This window comes from Paramormyrops kingsleyae, chromosome 10 (assembly GCF_048594095.1).
Source record: "Paramormyrops kingsleyae isolate MSU_618 chromosome 10, PKINGS_0.4, whole genome shotgun sequence".
In the NCBI taxonomy this organism is placed as follows: domain Eukaryota; kingdom Metazoa; phylum Chordata; class Actinopteri; order Osteoglossiformes; family Mormyridae; genus Paramormyrops; species Paramormyrops kingsleyae.
This window is the reverse complement of record NC_132806.1, coordinates 32,171,612-32,191,392: the sequence shown is the minus strand read 5'-3', so window position 1 is coordinate 32,191,392 and position 19,781 is coordinate 32,171,612. Positions and strand designations below refer to the sequence as shown.

The following is a 19,781-nucleotide window of genomic DNA, read 5'->3' as shown; positions in this document are numbered from 1 at the left end:
ATAATATTACTGTTCTTGTATTTATTTTCAGATTCATTTATCCTGATTTCATAATAGTTTAAAACAAATTAAATTATAATCTAGGTAAAACGTCATCACCCCGCCCAGATTAATCATATTATTGTTGTCTTGCGTTTATTTTCAGATTAATTTATGATGATTTTATAATAATTTTATACACATGAAATTAAAATTTAGGTCCTCTGCTCATCGCTTGGAAGATGGATTGATGGACGGAAGGACGGATGCTCTGTTTCTAATAATTGCTATTAAGAGAGCCGACGGTGAGACTTTCTCAACTGCAAACTATGATGGGGCAGGTTTTTTTCCCTATCTTCATCGTCTCCACCCCTACTAACTTTAAACTAAAACGATCTGTAATGCGCCTATTTTAGTTTGACATATGCTTTGCTTTCCCGAGTCGTGTTCTACGTTGTCACATTTCGCAGTACATATATACTTTTCTCACTTTATTTTTAATGAATGGCCAAGTGTAAAGACGGCACGCGCACGCATGCACACACATACAGTTATTATTAACTGTTATACCAATTAAATCGTCTAAGCCGTCAAATTTCGGCAAACATTTCTTAGCCCTTATTAGGATGTCAAGGCGTGGTTTAGGAAAACAGCCAATAGAAAAAAAATAATCAGTGCGTGAAAATGCCGTAGGACGCCCAGCGGCTGGTAGGTGGCCGCGTTAAGAGTAAAGAGGCGGAAAGGTGCCGGTCAGGGGGCCCGAAAGCTGCCGGACAGGGGGCCTGCGGAGCATAAGGGGACAGCGGCACAGTCGTGGGGTAGCTGGGTTTAACAAAACCTGGAGACCTGGCCGGTGGCTGGACAAGGAAACCATGGATCTGGAAAACATCGTAGCCAACACAGTGCTACTTAATGCCAGGGAAGGTAAGGAAGGGCAACGGGGGCCGGCAAGGGACGGCGACCCACCGCACGGTATGGCCGGTATGGCAGTCTGTATCTTATTTCAAGTTTATTTTTTTTAGGGCTGTTTTTTTATTTTTCCAGACTTTTCAAACGGGAATTTGTCAGCACTTGTGTTTACGAAGTTTGCTTTTGCGCCGTCTTCTTCGGGTGCTCGACTGTAAGCGCGTGTCCCGCTTGCGTGTTTTAAGTTCTGCCCAAAGTGCTGCCTTGCAAAGCCCCGCACTGCCCCGCAAAGCCCCGCCTCATAAAACCAGCTCCCAGCACTCGGCTACCCGGCTGCTGTCACAGGCTGCCCTGGCTCCAGCTGCTGCCCAGATGTGCTCCTAGCCTGACCTGTTCAGATGGCACTTGTATAAAGAAGCGTGTAAGTTCTGGGCTCACTTTCGAGATCCAGGTGTTTCAGAATGTGTTGCCTTATGCATGAAAGTTTTCTCTAGTGTGAAGATTATGAGGTGGCACTAGGGCACCTGACCACTTGTAGTATTAAGCTTATGCTTGAGGTCTGCTTGTTGGCATTCCCTGAATTTTCGAATAGATTTAATAAGTAAAATACAGCTTATTATGATTCATTTGTCTAAAGTTAAACTAGGTACATCTTTTAAAAGAGGGGATTCTGATGCAGGGAAAAATACTGTAAACATCCGCAGTAGATTATGTTATTTCTCTGAAGTGTTTTAAAAGTAAAAAGGGAAAATGTGTGAGATATATGTGATTAACTTTTGGTGTGTATCAGTGTTTTTTCCCTTGCAAGTATTTGACTAGCTGGTGTCCAGTCATTGGGCTAGTGTGGCACAAGTAGCAGAAAATTTTGATGATCGCGGGGATTCCGAGTCACGGCATACAGGGCATCCAGCCACGTAACCACAGGCCAGTCAGAGTGTCCAGGCCCCTTTCCGCCATCGAAACAGCCTACGATGGCCACGCAAGAATCAGAGCTCGACACTGGAGCAATGGAAAGTCGCCTGTTTCAGTGAATCCCATTTTCTGTTGCACTGTGTGGATGGTTGGGTACGTGTGGAGCATCTGTGTGAAGTTCGGTCCACGGTTACGTCACCCTGTACGCATCAGCGCTCCATGCCCTGTGTGTTGTGACTCCCTTGATCAACATCAAAATGATATATTAGCACCACAGTAGCCCTTGTTTTGGTCGTACCACATGGGAAAACCTTCCTCCACCTCTCACATCTACAGGTCTTAGTGCATAATACTGTATGCATTCCTTGATTGAAAAATGTACAGAGGAATATAAATAAGTTGCTGGCTATATTCACGCAAGACTTCTCTGAATTGTGTAAGGAATCCAAATGGTGTTATCATCTACTGCTGAGTATTAATGGTTCTACATTATGTCTCTTCTGATTTACAGGAGGAGCCGGTAAGAGAAAAGGGAAGAGCAAGAAATGGAAGCAGATGCTACAGTTTCCACACATTAGTCTTTGTGAAGACATTGAACGACAGATTGGTACGAGCGTTTTATGCTAACTGCACGAGGTGGCTCTTTGGGACCTAACCACGTGTGATATTTAGCTTATGCTATGGATGTTAAGGTTACGGATGTTTCATTCCGAAAGAGATTGTGTATTTCTCATGATGCCTGTCAAAGTTTTAGAATTCTTTTAAGATTAAATGGGTCATTCAATTTCAATTCAACGAATTTCCAAAAGAAATTGTGCACCACCATGTTTGATTGTGATGAAAGTTGGTGTGTGAATTTCACATACCCTCCAAAGCTCAGAAATCTTTCTTATCTTTTTTTTATTCCATTAGAGATATAGCACCTTTCTACACCGTGGCTAGCAAAAAAATGATAATTCAGAGTGTGGTCTTACAACAGGGGCGGGGAACCTGATCCATGGAGGGCCTCTATTGGTGCAGGTTTTTGGGATGGCCTCTCAGTCAGCCAATCACAGTGGGTCCCAAGGACTGAGGATGAGAACCACTGTTTTATTATTGGCAGATTGAGAGGTCATCCCAAAACCCCGCCCCCACTGCAGCCCTCCATGGAACAGGTTCCCCACCCCATCTTACAAGCTGTAACCTTTCTACAATTACAGCTACAGCTGGGTTTAACCCCATCTTGCTGGAAAGCTCAGAAAGAGTCATTTGGCAAAGGAATGTGTTTCTTTCTTCAAAGTCTTTTTGGTTATTGAAAAAGCAGTAAAGGGCTTGGAGTAGTAAGTTTATGGTGAAATACATTTGTTTGTGTACTATTTGTATACAAAACATTGACCTGTTACTTGGTCTTCTTCATGAGATAAGCACCCCAATAATATGCAACTTTTAGAAACAGAAATTTGTTGAGGTCGGAAAAATGGTATGTAGGTATAGGACTTGTATACTGTGCTGCCAAGCCGTCTGTAAAATTAACTGTTTTGGTAAACCTGGGATGATCTGACTTCAGCTAATCGATGAGGATTTGCTGAAAAGCACAGAATGTGGTCAAGAGTCACTAATGAAACGGTTACGCGTTACTTGAAGGGGTACAAATACTTAGTAATAACTCAGTTACTACTGAAGTACAAAGCAAATGAACAAATATACTCACAACTTCGGATAAAAGACACGTCACGATTCATTAATGATAAACAAACATTAGATTTCAAATGAGTATTTCAAATGTGTTATTCATTACTTCTTGTTTCAGTAGTTCCTTAGTAATTCACAAAGGTTTATGGAATTAACAGATATACTTGACATAGTAAGTGTCATTATTCATTAATGATGAATTAACATGACATCAGTAAATAACTCAGACTTAGTTTGTGGTTAATTAATATGGCATTACATAGGTATAGCATAATACTGTATTACTGTACTGTATAATATTATATTATTTGTGCCCCATGAAGTAAAGTGCTACCAGTGAGCCTTTTCCAGTGGACAGTAAACAGGGGTGATGTGGCCTCCAGTGAACCTTTTCCAGTGGACAGTAAACAGGGGAGATGTGGCCTGCAAGCCAGAGCAGCAGTATGCCTGGACTTCATCTTGCAGGACACAGGAGAAATTTTCTAAAAAGTCCACCAAACCACTTCACACGATTCGAGCTACACTGGGTTACCTCAGGTACACTACAGGCTACTTTATAAAATACTGTAGGTGCATGAAGAGAGATTGAGAGAATTAGTTTGTGGTTTCAGTGTTTTTTTTTTTTTTTGTAAGCTCAGCCGTGTGGCTCCCACTGCTCTTTAAATAACATGTCAGAAAGCAGGTAAAGCGCTACTTTCTTCCTAATTACGTGAAAAAATGTGCTCCTCCCCTCACGTGCTTTATGAGGCTCAGAAATTATTATTTATTTATTTATTTTTTAAATTAAAAAACTTGTACACTTTTTTACACTGGTACATATCTGTTAAACATACATGTGTATTTCACTGTAAAATAATTGACTTGTTACTCCAAGCCCTTCATTATTTTTTACAGCGAAAAGCAATTTTAAAAAAATGCAGTTTACAGAATGAACTTTGACCTTGAAAAAAGACTTTGAAGTTGAAAAACTACTCTCTTTGAGCTTTTCGGTGAGAGTTCTCTGAGCCTTGGAGCTGTAATAGTGAAAAACGTCACAGCTTATAAGAAAATTAGCATCTGACTTGGGCAAAATCTGAATTTCCAGTGAGTTATATCTGAGCCAGGGATCTGTAACTGGAAAAAAATGTGCCCTGACAGTGGTATTTTGTTTTGCTACCTGCAGTGTAGAAACGGCACTGTACCTCAAAAGATACAAACCATCTCTGAGCTCTGGAAGATATGTGTAGTTCACGTATCAATTTTATTCAGAATCATGATTGATGTTGGAAAGGACATTTGTTAAATTAAACTGGAAACATACAGCCATCCATTCAGAGACTGTGGGCAATTAAGAGATACATACATCAAATTTGTTGTCTGTAGGAGGGAACCAGAGTAGGGCTAGTTAGTGACTGACATAAGTAATCCGTTTCAGAAATCCTTACGTAAGTGAAATTTTATATGTAAATTTTCCATTCAGGACACCTTATAGCAAAAAAATCATAAGCCAAAGCTATGCCAGTAATATGTACTAAAGAACAAATATTAAATAAATGAAAAGATGAAGTTTTTTATTTTTCATGAACACTTCTGCAAACTCCAGATTTACCTAAGTTGTTTTTTTATCTTTTATTTTCCTTGAAGTTTTAATAATGATTATTGCTGACTTCTTAGACCATAATGCGCTATTGATTAAGAATCACATGAATTGTTATGCTCGGTCTGGGAGTTTGGTGTGTAAACATTATATCTTAAAGAGTCAGTAGGGGCTGTGATGATCGTATGAAGGAAGTAACCATACAATCATTTTGCCATTCTTGTAGTGTTTTGGTCAAACCGGGAAACTCAACACTTGTTTCTCGTATTCAAATGATGAAACGATTACTTATGTAAAGATATAATAGAGTCAAGGCCACAAAAGCAGCCCGTCTGAGACCCTGCAGGACCTCAGTGGGAGGTGTGCAGTGCTGCCTGCAGTATATTGAAGGAAGCATGTTTGCATATTGAAATTTCTACATTGGCTCACATAAACCAGATTAACTAGTTACTGGTAAACCGGTTGTGGGGTGGGCTGGCAATGGGGGTGGAGGAAACGCCGCATAGGTGTTTTTCGCCAAAACTGGTCCTGACACTTCGTGTTTCCTTTTCATAGTTCATCACTCTGTACATGAGGGTTGGAACCGAGGTGAATGCAGGAGAGTTCAGAAGAGTTCAGTGTAAATCACACACATGCTACATTTAACACTGATCTCTAAAATATTTGGTTTTAAGGAGTAATTGTGATGTTGGACTCTCTTTCTGAATAATAGCTGCCTCAGGGATGTAAAAAAAGGATGAATGCATAACTCTTTTAACTTTTTTAAGTTGAATACTTAAACAGCCATCCAATTATATTGTCTCTTTTTACTTGGTGTGACGTTTTACCACAGGTGACTTTTGAGTGGTTGCTGGCTGGAAAGTTTATGGAACATAGTTTTAAAAAAAACACATGAAGAGCTTTTTGATATGTGTGTGTGTGTGTTTAATAAACTAACCTCTGACGCAGAACTCTAGTCAGTGTTCTTCTAAGCTGATTGAAATTTCAGCATGTTATTGCATCAGAGGCATCGTTACGGCTGTCCTATAGCCCCCCCACCCCCACCCCCAAATACCTGCACGCTAGTTGAATAGTGTTTACATACAGTAAACCTCTACCGATGATTCTGTATTGTGCAGTATAAATGGGGAAGTCACATGACACCGTGTGATGTAACCTAGGTGCTTTGTGCTGGGATTTTTTTCTTCATCTCAGTGACCAACAAACATTTTGAGATTTGACATGTTCACTTCTCCTAATTCCACTGAGTGACATGGTGGAGTATTTTCCATGCACTGGTGAACTTAAGGAAAGAGCTGCACTGTGCCACACTGGCACTGTGCTGTGCCACACTGGCACTGTGCTGTGCCACACTGGCACTGTGCTGTGCCACACTGGCACTGTGCTGTGCCACACTGGCACTGTGCTGTGCCACACTGGCAGTGGCATATTTTACATCCAGTTACATCGCCCAGTGTTGTACATTTTGCAGTAAAGACAATGTTAACAGTAACTGACACCTGCCCTTATTCCGAGGGCCTGAAGTATTTGACCTTATAACCTTCACTCACCTATTTCCTAGTTGAACTCATGTCTTGTGCTAAGTGAATGCTAAGAGGATATTCTCCCAGCCAAAAGTTTTGAACATAGATATGGACATAGGACACTTTTCCACACTTTACTGCATGAGGTTATCTAGGCAGCAAGATTACTGTTCAGGAAAGTTGACATTAAAACACTAACACATCCCCTCAGTCTGTCTTCCTTTGCCTTTCAAACAGACAAAGACTATTACAGCCTTTGTGAAAAGCAGCCCATCGGACGGCTGCTTTTTCGGCAGTTCTGCGACACCGGAACCGAGCTTTCACAATGCGTCCGGTTCCTGGATGCGGTGGTAAGTTGCTACAATGTTCTGTTCACCTCGCTCGAACGTGGCTTTGGACAGAAGCGTCTGCTTTATAAGGCACGTGATCTGAGCCAGCCTGCCTGCCCGCAGGTTTGCCGTTTGCGCTGCTTCTGTGTACAGCTGACAAGCCTGCTTTTTAAATTCACGAAACAAGTTTTTCTCGTCTGAAACGCACATCGAACTTTATTCTGCCTTTCTTCCCCAGGCGGAATATGACGTCATCCCCGACACAATGAGAAAGGAGTATGAGCAGAAGCTAATGAATACGTACTTCAACCTAAACGTAGGTCCCGGAAATAAACCACAGAATTTTACTTCATAGAGGGCGTAGGACAAATGTGTTCCTACAAGTTCTGCTGGAGTCTGACTGGCTGCCATTGCTGTGGTTTCTGTTCGCGTAACAGTCCAGATTAGCATTCCTGATTAAGTGATGTGTACGCTTCCATTTGGCCATTTTGTTACTGCAGCTTCTCCATCATTAGCGTTGACAGAGATTCAGGCGCGTCTCTTCATGCTCTTCCACAGTCACAGGAGCATGTTGCAGAGATACCAGAGGAGATCTTTCAGAAATGCGTGACGATTCTGAGTAAGGAGCCATGTAAGGACCTGTTTAAGGAGTGCGCAAAGTGAGCTCATGACCTCGTCCTCCACTGTCCCTGCCCCCTGTAAGTCTGTGAGTCTCAGGGTTGGCTTCCGTCGCATGCTGTCTAATGCAGTGTTTGTGTTTTGTGGCCCGTTTGCGGCAGGCTTGTCCATGACTACCTGAGTGTGGGTCCATTTGCCGAATACCTTGAGAGTATGTACTTTAAACGTTTTCTGCAGTGGAAATGGTTAGAAAGGTATGTGGTCCACCTTAAATTCTCACCCTGGGCAAACCATTCTGCGGGGCCATAGTACCTATCGCACTGCATTTCTGAATGAAGCAAAAACCGTCATTACATTTTATTATACCATGAGTAACAAAAAGTTAATTTCTCAGTAATAATTCAGTTTGTATTTGAAAATAAGTCTTCTCTCTTGCAGATGGTCATACCAGAATTCCACTCACTGCACTTTAGAAAGTGTTACTTAAATGCTTTTAATTGACTGCTCTCCTTTTCTTAGTTAAGAGAATGTTGTCATTTACTTGTCCACTGTCCTTGCTTTCCTGGCAGACAACCAGTAACAAAGAACACATTCCGTCAGTACAGGGTACTGGGAAAGGGGGGCTTCGGAGAAGTAAGTGATACAATGTGTCCAAGTAGTTCTATAGAATGATGTTGCACACAGTTCTAGAATGGATACATTTCAATGCATCTGTGAATGTTCTTGTAAACTCTTTTGTTATTATTCTTACCCTCCTCCGCCAACAGGTGTGCGCATGCCAGGTAAGAGCTACAGGGAAGATGTATGCATGCAAGACGCTGGAGAAAAAGAGGATCAAAAAGAGAAAAGGTGAATCGATGGCACTGAATGAGAAGGAGATCCTGGAAAAAGTGAACAGCAGATTTGTGGTAATTATGAACCAAGGGGTAGGACTTTGCGTGTTTGTAATTGTGTGTCGGTAGTGTGCTTGAAGAGTGCATGCTGTGAGTAACCTATAAAAGAATCTGCCCATTAAAAGAGATGATACGAGCATTGATGAGAATGATGACGTTGGGTTCGACTGTTTGCTTTTCACAGTAAGGTTTCACTGTAAAGCTCTTGTCATCCATGGTGTCAATGAGACTCTCATCAATTGCCCTCTGGTCTCCCATTGGAGGTAAGTCTGGCTTATGCTTACGAAACAAAGGACGCACTCTGCCTGGTGCTGACGCTGATGAATGGAGGCGACCTTAAGTTCCATCTCTATCACATGGGCAAGCCCGGCTTCGATGAGCCAAGAGCCATCTTCTACGCAGCGGAGCTCATCTGTGGGCTGGAGGATCTTCACAGAGAGAGAATAGCGTACAGGTGTGGCCTTCTCCTGTGAAATCAGGTTTTTCTTATATGCACAATGTAGGGCTTCTGAAACCAGTTGTGTTTTCATCTTTCACCTTGTTTTCTGTTCTTTAGGGACTTGAAGCCTGACAACATATTATTAGATGACCTTGGTGAGATATTTGATACTAAGGTGTGGTTTATGGCTTTGTCTGCCCTTTGTTTATTTCAGATAGGCCTCTCAATTCAGCTTTCACTCCAAGCTTTGCTAATCCATGACTTGCATGCAGTGACGTACTTCCTGTTGGAATTGGGGTTGTTCCCAGACTTCCGCCTTAGGCTGTTTTTAGGATTTCAAAGCTAACATACGACTCTGAAGCTGTACAGGCAGCAAATAGAAGTGAGTGCACACCCTGGCATGTTCAAAACAGTGCTTTTTTTTCCAAAGGACTGAAGAGACAGAAAAAAATGCTCCGACTTCTGCAGCGCCCCCAAGTGCTGAGAGTCAGTAAATGTAACAAAATGTTTTCGATACTTTCCGGCTGACGCTGAGCCAATGAAGAAATGACTTAATTTTAAAAAGTTTCGTCATTGTAAACGTTCATATTTAATTTAAATTACAGTATAGGTCTGGGCAATTATTTTAGGAAAGCCCCCCCGGTAAAAAAAGAAAGCACTAAAAAGTATAGTGTTTCATTTTTTTTCTTTTTTGCATTATGCAGAAAACTCAAGTCCCAGTAAATTCTAGCACAGCTTATCATTTGAAAATACTCAGCTGTAAATGAAAATTTAAGTGATATTCACGTCTTTAAGAAACAGTAATAAATTAACCAGGTGGATTAAAAATGCTTCATACAATAAAGCACAAACATGAGGCCAGAAAAGTTCTTATATAAACGCGGAAGTCGTAGTAGGTCTGCTTTCTTGTAGCCTTTCTTTTAACGTAGCTAAACAGACTGGCTCTGGTGATTATGTATGTTGGCCGAAGCCTACATCTGAATCCATTCTCCAGTTTGTTCATTGAAGTCTGGTAATTTTTCTGCACAATCTGTACACATCGTTGACAGTCACTTCTGGAAGCTCCCGTGCACACTGGTTATAAAACCGAGCTGTCTTATGATCTCGCATATCGACCAGAAGCATTTGATCAGCCTTAATGAAATGTAGAAGCTGTTGTGCGAGTAGCTGATTTCTGCATGCTGTGCCATCAGTCACCAGCAGGTGGCGCATAGTTATGCATTCACACCATCGAAAAATGATGTGTGTTATTTGGAAGGAAACACAGAACAAGCAGTGTTTTTTGGATTGCATATGGTGTACTTGTGTTTAGTAAAGAAATCCTTTCTGGGAATCAGATTCTGATCTTGTTTCTGGTGCGTCCTCTCTTCCGTTCTGCAGGAGTTAACGTTGGGACCTGTTCTGCATGCACTTCTCGCTTGTTTTATTGGTGTCTTTATAACAGATTCTTCTTTTTGTGTTCCTGTGTGTGTTTGCACTCATCAACTAGGTCTCATCCACCTTTAGGTCATATTCGTATATCAGACCTGGGACTGGCGATCCGGGTGCCCGAGGGTCAGACGGTGAAAGGGCGGGTTGGCACCGTGGGCTATATGGGTGAGTGTGGCTCAGTACAGTCATTGCCAAAAACTTAAGAACATAAGAATTCTACCAAGTTTTGAAAAGTTAAAGTCTAAATATGCTGATTTTGCTTGAAAATGGTATCATTCACGGTAAGAACATAAAAACATAAAAACTATACAAACGAGAGGAGGCCATTCGGCCCATCGAGCTCGCTTGGGGAGAACTTAACTAATAGCTCAGAGTTGTTAAAATCGTATCTAGCTCGGATTTAAAGGAACCCAAGGATTCAGCTTGCACTACGTTATCAGGAAGACTATTCCATACTCTGACTACACGCTGTGTAAAGAAGTGCTTCCTTAAATCCAGTTTGAAATGTTCTCCCGCTAATTTCCACCTATGGCCACGAGTTCTTGTATTTGAACTAATGCTAAAGTAACTATTCGGTTGAACAGCATCCAAACCTGTTAGAATCTTATAGACCTGGATCATGTCCCCCCTCAGTCTCCTTTGCTTTAGGCTGAACAGATTTAGCTCAACTAACCTTTCCTCGTATGACATTCCTCTAAGACCAGGAATCATTCTTGTGGCCCTACGCTGCACCTTTTCTAAGGCCGCAATGTCCTTTTCAAGATATGGTGACCAAACCTGCACACAATATTCTAGGTGAGGTCTCACCAAGGAATTGTATAATCTTAGCATTACCTCCCTTGACTTAAACTCCACACACCTGGAGATATACCCCAGACACCTATTGGACACGGCAGCAGCCTGCAGGGTAACTCAGTTGCACCTGCATCTATCATATACAAGTATGGCATGTAACAGAGAATGCTATTACAATGTTTTTGCTGTTGTAATCTGGGTAATCATCAATCCATGTGAGATGGGGGGGGGGGGAAGGCAGTGCAGTCAATTACAGTCTACAAATATTTTCTCTCTTTTCATTATTTGGGAGGTGAGAGGAACAGACTTTCATCAGCCAAGTTTCAGAGACCTTAATTAATGTGCTGATTGCACTGGTCATTGTTATTCAACGCCGCATGTGCTTTGGAATCCAATTTGCAAAAAGAGCGTTTCTTCCATTTCCCACAGCAAGCACAGCCCTGTCTCAGCACACAGCTACCCCGAGTGGTGCCGAGTTGGCGATGCTGTTTTTCTCCGACTTTCTTCTGTCCAACTGCGTGTCTTGTTGCTGTAGCGCCTGAGGTGGTGAAAAACGAACGCTACACCTTTAGTGCAGACTGGTGGTCCCTGGGTTGCCTGATCTTCGAGATGATCGAGGGCCACCCCCCCTTCACGCAGCCTAAGAGGAAGCTCATCCGAGAGGAGATCGAGCAGATGGTGAAGGAAGGGCAGGAAGAATATTCCAGCAAGTTCTCTGAGGATGCCAAGTCACTCTGCAAGATGGTACAACAGCTCATTAATCTCTTCGTCTTTATGCTGTGGAGCCTTATTAGATGACAGACTTTTTTTTCTTTTTCACCTACTTCTAGTTGCTGGCTAAAAATCCCAGTGATCGGCTGGGATGCCAGGGGGGCGGAGCCATAGAGGTTAAGTCCCACTCCCTCTTCAGGATAATCAACTTCACGCGGCTGGAGGCAGGCAGGCTGAAGCCGCCATTTGCACCTCATGTGAGCCTTCTGCAAATATATTTTAAATATTTTATTATATTTTGTTATATTTTTATTATTATTATCATGTTGTAGGGAGGATTTGTTTTCCTCTGTAATATTTAAACGGTTCCGGAATGCTGCTTATGTTGCTGACTATCGCTGCCCATGTCCCTCCATGAAGCCCCTGGCTGTTTACTGCAAGGATGTTCTGGACATTGAACAATTTTCCACAGTCAAGGGAGTGGAATTGGAGCCCAGTGACAGCTCCCTCTACCACAGGTTCTGCACTGGCTGTGTGTCCATCACCTGGCAGAATGAGGTCAGTCCCCTGTGTCTTTGTACCATCAACTCTTCAGCACTAAGCAGTACCTTGGAGAAGCAATGGAGAACCAGTGAAAGACTTACACTGGCGATTCCCTTTCATTTTCTATTTCTGCTTATCCAGTTGTAGTCTGCTTTACACTGAAATTCAATTCCTTAAATGTTTCAACTGACAAACAGAATTCTGGAAATATTTTACTTTCTGCACTGAAATTCCCACAGGGCATATTTTGGGCTATTTATAGAAAGGCACTCATTTAACAGGTGTATTTATAGCTGTAGTTCCTGAACTCTGTTACGCAGATGATCGAAACTGGCTGCTTTGATGAGCTGAATGTGTTTCCCCTGGATGAGGATCCACCCCCAGACCCGGCTGGGGCGAATCACGCATCCCCTAAACCCAATGAGGGGCTACTTTACAGGCTGTTTTGGTGGCAGGTAAATGTAAAGCTCAAAACATCAATATGTTGCAGTTTGTACTTTTTTGGTTCAGATTAAGGCTCTTTTCATTTCATTTGCATTGGCTCAGTATGTCCTCAGGTCTTGTATATAACCGATACGTTTTGCTCTTGTTGCCCCCTACAGGACTGTTGCAGAAACTGCAGTGACAGCGAGGAAGAGCCGACAAGGTTGTGATCTGTTTAGAGCCATCTGTTTTTTATTTATGTGTACATATATACATATACAGACACTGTTTTGTATATTTTTAGCTTTGTTTTGTTTTTGAATTTGAAAATGCTGTACTGTATGTGATTACCTAGATATAACACCTACTTTTAATATGTCTACTGCTTGAAGTTTGTTTAATAGTTTGAGTAAAATGAAAAGATCTAAATTCACTGATTGTAGACATGCTATTTATAGGTAAATGAGACATGCCATGAAATATGGTATTTAAAAACGCAAGTCATGGAATATGGTATTTAAAAACGCAAGTCATGGAATATGGTATTTAAAAACGCAAGTCATGAAATATGGTATTTAAATGTTTGTTCCTCTGTTAAATCCCATTTTAATGATTTGCAGCTTTGGCTTGTTTTGCAGTAGGAACTGTTTGCCTACAGAAACTACAGAAACGTCATAAATCAGGGGATACATTTTGGAGGATTCTGATATTGCAAATTCCGGTCTCTGGAAAAAAAAAAATCAGTTTGGAACATAGCTGATTAAGAGATCTTAACAATTTAATACGACAACAAAGTCAAATTATGAATGAAGGTAATTGAGATTAAATTAAAATGGAAGAAAATCAAGAAATGGATGCTCAAACACCATGAGCCCATTGACCTTCTGTAGGTGTGTCCAAGCAGGCAGGTCTGTCCTCTTTTTGTTTCAGCCAGACACCAAGTGCAGTGCATTCATCTTTCAGCCCATAAATTACTCCTTTCCCATCAGGTCGCTGATATATCTCACATTGACTTTGTCCTCAAAATAGCACTATGTCATCTGGAATATCTGGAAGTGTATATTTCCCTATTTTAGGCACCACCAAAGAAATGTTAAATAGTAAGCTTATGGGTGGAACTACTTGAAGCTACCTTTCAATTCGAGTGAAAGAGTCGTCGTGATTACAGGTCCCGTCAATCCTACAGGCGACAGTGATGGCCAAAATGACTCTTCATGAACCATTTACTGTATTTTCTGATTCGACTAGATGGTGGTCTCTGTTCAAAAAAGGGCTCAAAGCATGGCCCAAAGTAAGCCAAGAGCACCATCTAGTGGGGTCAGAAAATACAGCAAACGGTTCATGAAGCATCCTTTTGGCCATTACTAGCAGCCCAGTCGTTAGGGGACCAGTGCTGGTATGATGATAGCTTACAATGGGGATGGCTTTTTGCCAGTACTGCTAAACTGGGATACTTTAGATCAGTGTTTCTCAACCCAGTCCTCAGCGAACCCCAGCCAGTCCACGTTTTTGCTTCCTCTCAGTTCCCAGCGCACCTGTACCAGCTATTCGGTGTTCCTGATTGGCTGGGAGCTGGGAGGGAGCAAAAACGTGGACTGGCTGGGGTTCGCTGAGGACTGGGTTGAGAAACACTGCTTTAGATGCATCAAAAATGATTTATTATAGACACAAGCCTACAGGTGTTTCTGTGTGCATACTTGCATTGCTTTCAAATAGTGATTTTTATTGTGGATTTTAGGATGTAAAATGGAAGAAAACTTAGCTCTGACCTTGTTGCATGCAAAGAAAGCTTGGATCATAAAATAAAGAAGCAGTTTCATATGCTCTGGGAACACTTTTTAAATGTAAGGAATTATTTGCTGAAATCAAGTCATATCGGTTCATGTTGTAATTAATAATCACATGTAAATAGTGGCTCTCTCCTGAATTTTTTCTTTTTCTGATATTATAATGGATTATAGGTATATAGGAAATTAGCTGATTTATTGGAGCTAAATTTAACCTTCCCAAGACAATGACCTGTATCATACAGACAAATTCATGTATGTATGTCATTAATGAATGTAAGTATTTCAGTTGAAAAGCCTGGCAGTTTTTAACATGCATTTGCAAGTTCTTTGTCCAGAGTATTTTATTGGGTAACAGGAGGTATATGTGTGACACATTATTGGAATTGATAATTGACAGCTACTGTAGATCTCAAGAACTGTGAAGTGTCTCTTACTTTAAAAAAACAGGGAAAACAACAGAATTCTGAAAGCAGTGTGGGCATATTTATAGGCACATTGCAAGCAGTGTGCTGTTTATCTATGGCAGTAGTGCTCAGTCGTTTTGTACCTAGCATTAAATCACAATAGAACTAAAAAAAATCTGAAAGGTATTTTTAAAGGTATTGAGGTACTTAATCTGTTGCAGGATGCACTAAATGTACTCAGAAGGTATTTCAAAAGTTGCTGAGTTTCATGTCTCGTGGGGAAAATGGTCAGTTTGTTTACATATGCTTATAGATGTTTTTTGTGATTTGTACAAGAATTAGTAAATATGCAATTTCCATTAAATAGTTTCGAATATCATATGTTCCTCATATTGTGGAGGGCAGGAGTTTAATGTATTTAGCTTTTACCAAACAATGAATTCTTAGTATTAATTGACCTATGGACTCAGGTCACTAAATTCATCAGCAAATTGTTACAGGTGGCTTAATGAGTAACTATATTACAGGGGATTTATGTCCCTGTAGTTTGTCCTCCTGTACCATTTTTTTCTTTAATTTAATAAGTAATGTGAGAAAATTATCAGCAAAATACTGCCATTATTTCCATCCATTCATTATCTTTACCTGTTTGTCCTATTCAGGGTCACAAGGTTTCTGGGCCCTATTCAGGAAGTTAAGGCTGCAATGATAGATAATTATTGCCTTGTGAAAATTAATTTGTCAGTATTTAAATATTAATATTAATGGTTTACAAGCTGCCTGTTAGAAATTTGTCTATTGAATTTTGTCAGCACCAATGTAGTTATGATATAATGATAAATAAAGATATTATCAAATTGTGCGACTGAGGACGTTCCAGCTACTGCACATTGGAATAGAGAAAACATCCCTATAAAGTTTTGCTTTGCATTATGTCTTGTCAAATTATCCACTACATACAACAGTAATATTATAGGCTATGCAAGAACACATTCATGGTATAAAGGTTGAAATACGCAGCAATTTGTCATAAGAGTGCGAATGCATGCTTACTTTATGCACTTTGTTGCTGTTATGACAACAAATTACCAAATATGTTAGCATTCATACTGCAAATGCATACTTGCTTACCAGTTATCCCTGCCAATCCCTGGATTATAGGAATATTGTGTAGTAACTCTGCTTCTGTGGCCAAGTGCAGAATAAACAGTTTAAACTTTACCACCATGACTGCAAATAAAGATTTCAGTAAATGGTTTTTGTTCAGAAAAAACAGCTTGTCACTGTGATTGCATTTAGCTTCAGTCTGATGACATTCTAGTGTTTTCTCTGTTACATCTATGACGAGTCAGTCTGTAAATTTTATTTATTTTTCTAGACATTTTTCAAAATACATTTTTTTTTCTCTCGCTGCCACCTCTTACGGCCTGTTTTTTTTTTTTGTAACCATCTGTGGGTTCTGATTGTTTCTTTATGAACATTTAGTGTTACATATTTATATTTCAAAGGTAACATTTTAACAGCTACTTTATTACACCTGGTGCACCATAAAGGTGATACTTTATCGAACGACTTCTATAAAGATGAGAAGCAGATTTTGGCTTGTAATAGCTATTTACGTTTGCTGATGCTGATCACAGGTCTGTAGCAAAAAAGCACCATAACCGAAATAACTGTGCTAAGGATGGCTTGTTTATTTTAGGAAAGTTTGTATTGTTATGGGTGTTTTTTCTCTGAAATGTAAACCAGATGATAAGCCATAAAAACTTAATGTCTATATTGAGTCTCTTTGTCTTTAGAATATACACAGAGGAGGGAAAAACCACAATCTGCCGACAAGGTGTTGGGCGACTGTGACGTGAACGGAGGCTATCCTGTCTGGTATGAACCAGCAGAACGGCTACTGTGGCACAAATGGCAGATCATTTTAGCAATGGTTACGGGAGTACTATGTCATGATGCACATGACATCAAACCTTGCTGCCTAGCTGCGGACTGTATTTGTTGGTCCAGTGCATCCCACAGATTCTCGATACCCAGCTGTCTACATGATGCGACAGAAAACATGATTCACTGGCCCAGGCGACATTTTTACGTTGCTTCAGTTCCGATGCCTGTGTGCCCACTGTACGCGCTTTCGGTGGTACCCATGGGTCAGTATGGGCGCTGTGAGTGGCCTGAGGTCACACAGTAGGGCTCAATGCACACTATGTTGTGACAGTACTTTTATGACCTTTATTAAAATGGCATGCAATTTGAGCCACGGTAGCCTTTCGGTTGATGCACACTAGACGGGATAGTCTTCATTCACACGCCACATGGACAAGTCTTGGGCGCCCAACACCCTGTCAGAAGATCGTGGATATTCCCTCCTCTGAACCCGATCAGTAGGTACACACCATGGCCAAATGTGAGCACCTCACAAGCCTTGCCATTTTGGAGATGCTCTGATGTAGACATTCAACATGTTGACTTTAAGCACTGAATGTCAGCTTACCATCAAATATATCCCAGACCTTGACAGGCACCATTTTTATGAGGTTGTTCATATTATTCACTTCATATGGAGGTGGTAATGATGTTCTGGCTCATCGGTGTTTAGCGATATTTTTTCCTGGACTTGGACCTCTGCTTTGGCAAGGAAAACAAAAATGTTCTGTAACCTGCTGTGTAATAATCCTTACTGTTAAAGCAGAGGTCAACAGCTTGATAACAAATAATAATTGTCATGAGCTCATAAACCAGCTTTTAATGTTTTGTTTGCGCAAATTGTTTGAAAACAAAAAGTGCCTGCAGTCTTAACTCTAAACATCTTGAATTGGTAAAATAGTAATGTTCTGCAATGTAGTCCAAAATCAAAATAAATATGAAGTATTAATATGGCAGCAATATATGTATTCATCCAGTGTAGGACTACCTCTACAAAGCTTAAATCTTAAAAATCTAAGAAAGATCTCCATCCTTTTCATTTCCCCTTGAATTTCATCCTTTCCCCCCAAACTTATGACTTCAGTTATAGCACCAACTGCATTCCACATCTACTGCTGAAATTCAGTGTCTTGTGCGTGTCTCCTGCATGACAGCACAGCAAACCCATTATACATGAGCATTATACGGTAACAGCAGACGGCAGCCATGCCAACCGCTTCCACAATGTTCCCCATGAGGGCTGTGTGTTCAAAACCTCTGCTGCCACACACACCTAGACTGTCTGCACTCGCAGTCTCTGTCACTAGGCAACATTAAAAAAAGATGAAGAAACTAAGCATAAAAAGTAACATATATATATATATATTTTTCTTTTTTTCATTCTTTTTTTTGGGGGGGGGGAGGGGGGGCTGGAACATACACTCACCTAAAGGATTATTAGGAACACCATACTAATATGGTGTTTGACCCCCTTTTGCCTTCAGAACTGCCTTAATTCTATGTGGCATTGATTCAACAAGGTGCTGAAAGCATTCTTTAGAAATGTTGGCCCATATTGATAGGATAGCATCTTGCAGTTGATGGAGATTTGTGGGATGCACATCCAGGGCACGAAGCTCCCGTTCCACCACATCCCGAAGATGCTCTATTGGGTTGAGATCTGGTGACTGTTGGGGCCATTGTAGTACAGTGAACTCATTGTCATGTTCAAGAAACCAATTTGAAATGATTCGAGCTTTGTGACATGGTGCATTATCCTGCTGGAAGTAGCCATCAGAGGATGGGTACATGGTGGTCATAAAGGGATGGACATGGTCAGAAACAATGCTCAGGTAGGCCGTGGCATTTAAACGATGCCCAATTGGCACTAAGGGGCCTAAAGTGTGCCAAGAAAACATCCCCCACACCATTACACCACCAGCAGCAGCCTGCACAGTGGTAACAAGGCATGATGGATCCATGTTCTCATTCTGTTTACGCCAAATTCTGACATCCATTTGAATGTTTCAACAGAAATCGAGACTCATCAGACCAGGCAACATTTTTCCAGTCTTCAACTGTCTAATTTTGGTGAGCTCGTGCAAATTGTAGCCTCTTTTTCCTATTTGTAGTGGAGATGAGTGGTACCCAGTGGGGTCTTCTGCTGTTGTAGCCCATCCGCCTCAAGGTTGTGCGTGTTGTGGCTTCACAAATGCTTTGCTGCATACCTCGGTTGTAACGAGTGGTTATTTCAGCCAAAGTTGCTCTTCTATCAGCTTGAATCAGTCGGACCATTCTCCTCTGACCTCTAGCATCAACAAGGCATTTTCGCCACAGGACTGCCGCATACTGGATGTTTTTCCCTTTGCACACCATTTTTTGTAAACCCTAGAAATGGTTGTGCGTGAAAATCCCAGTAACTGAGCAGATTGTGAAATACTCAGACCGGCCCGTCTGGCACCAACAACCATGCCACGCTCAAAATTGCTTAAATCACCTTTCTTTCCCATTCTGACATTCAGTTTGGAGTTCAGGAGATTGTCTTGACCAGGACCACACCCCTAAATGCATTGAAGCAACTGCCATGTGATTGGTTGATTAGATAATTGCATTAACGAGAAATTGAACAGGTGTTCCTAATAATCCTTTAGGTGAGTGTACTTTGTTGAGGAAATACAACAATGTCCTGAATTTCTATTTTTGTTTTCAGACATAGACATTTCAGTTAATGTCACCTAGGCAACGGATAGCTGCTGACAACATTATCTATAAAAACTACATTTGTGGTTCAATGCTACATATCAGCACTTTGAAGCCAGCTGCTACATTGTATGATAGATAGTAACTTCTTAGATGTGTTTTTTCACACTGTTATTTTGTTTATATGAGTTTGTCACAGAACTTCTTGCCAAGACCCTAAATAAGGCAAA

General features: G+C 41.0%; 1 protein-coding gene across 2 annotated transcripts; it reads left to right on the top strand.

The window, feature by feature from the left end:
* Positions 1–654: 654 nt before the first annotated feature.
* LOC111856433 (G protein-coupled receptor kinase 6-like) lies at positions 655–15,805 on the top strand. 2 transcript variants are annotated; one of them, XM_072717677.1, is made up of 16 exons: positions 655–903; positions 2,309–2,404; positions 6,805–6,917; positions 7,135–7,212; positions 7,455–7,555; positions 7,676–7,768; positions 8,084–8,147; positions 8,282–8,422; positions 8,671–8,861; positions 8,964–9,001; positions 10,353–10,442; positions 11,608–11,816; positions 11,903–12,040; positions 12,204–12,341; positions 12,647–12,781; positions 12,929–15,805. In XM_072717677.1, the coding sequence occupies exons 1-16, from the start codon at positions 852–854 to the stop codon at positions 12,977–12,979; spliced, it is 1,728 nt and encodes a 575-aa protein (XP_072573778.1). In that variant the 5' UTR covers positions 655–851; the 3' UTR covers positions 12,980–15,805. The 2 variants fall into 2 exon arrangements, with proteins under 2 accessions (XP_072573778.1, XP_072573779.1); XM_072717678.1 differs by lacking the exons at positions 655–903; positions 2,309–2,404; positions 6,805–6,917 and having other exon boundaries at positions 7,197–7,212; positions 7,455–7,527.
* The last annotated feature ends 3,976 nt before the right edge of the window (positions 15,806–19,781 follow it).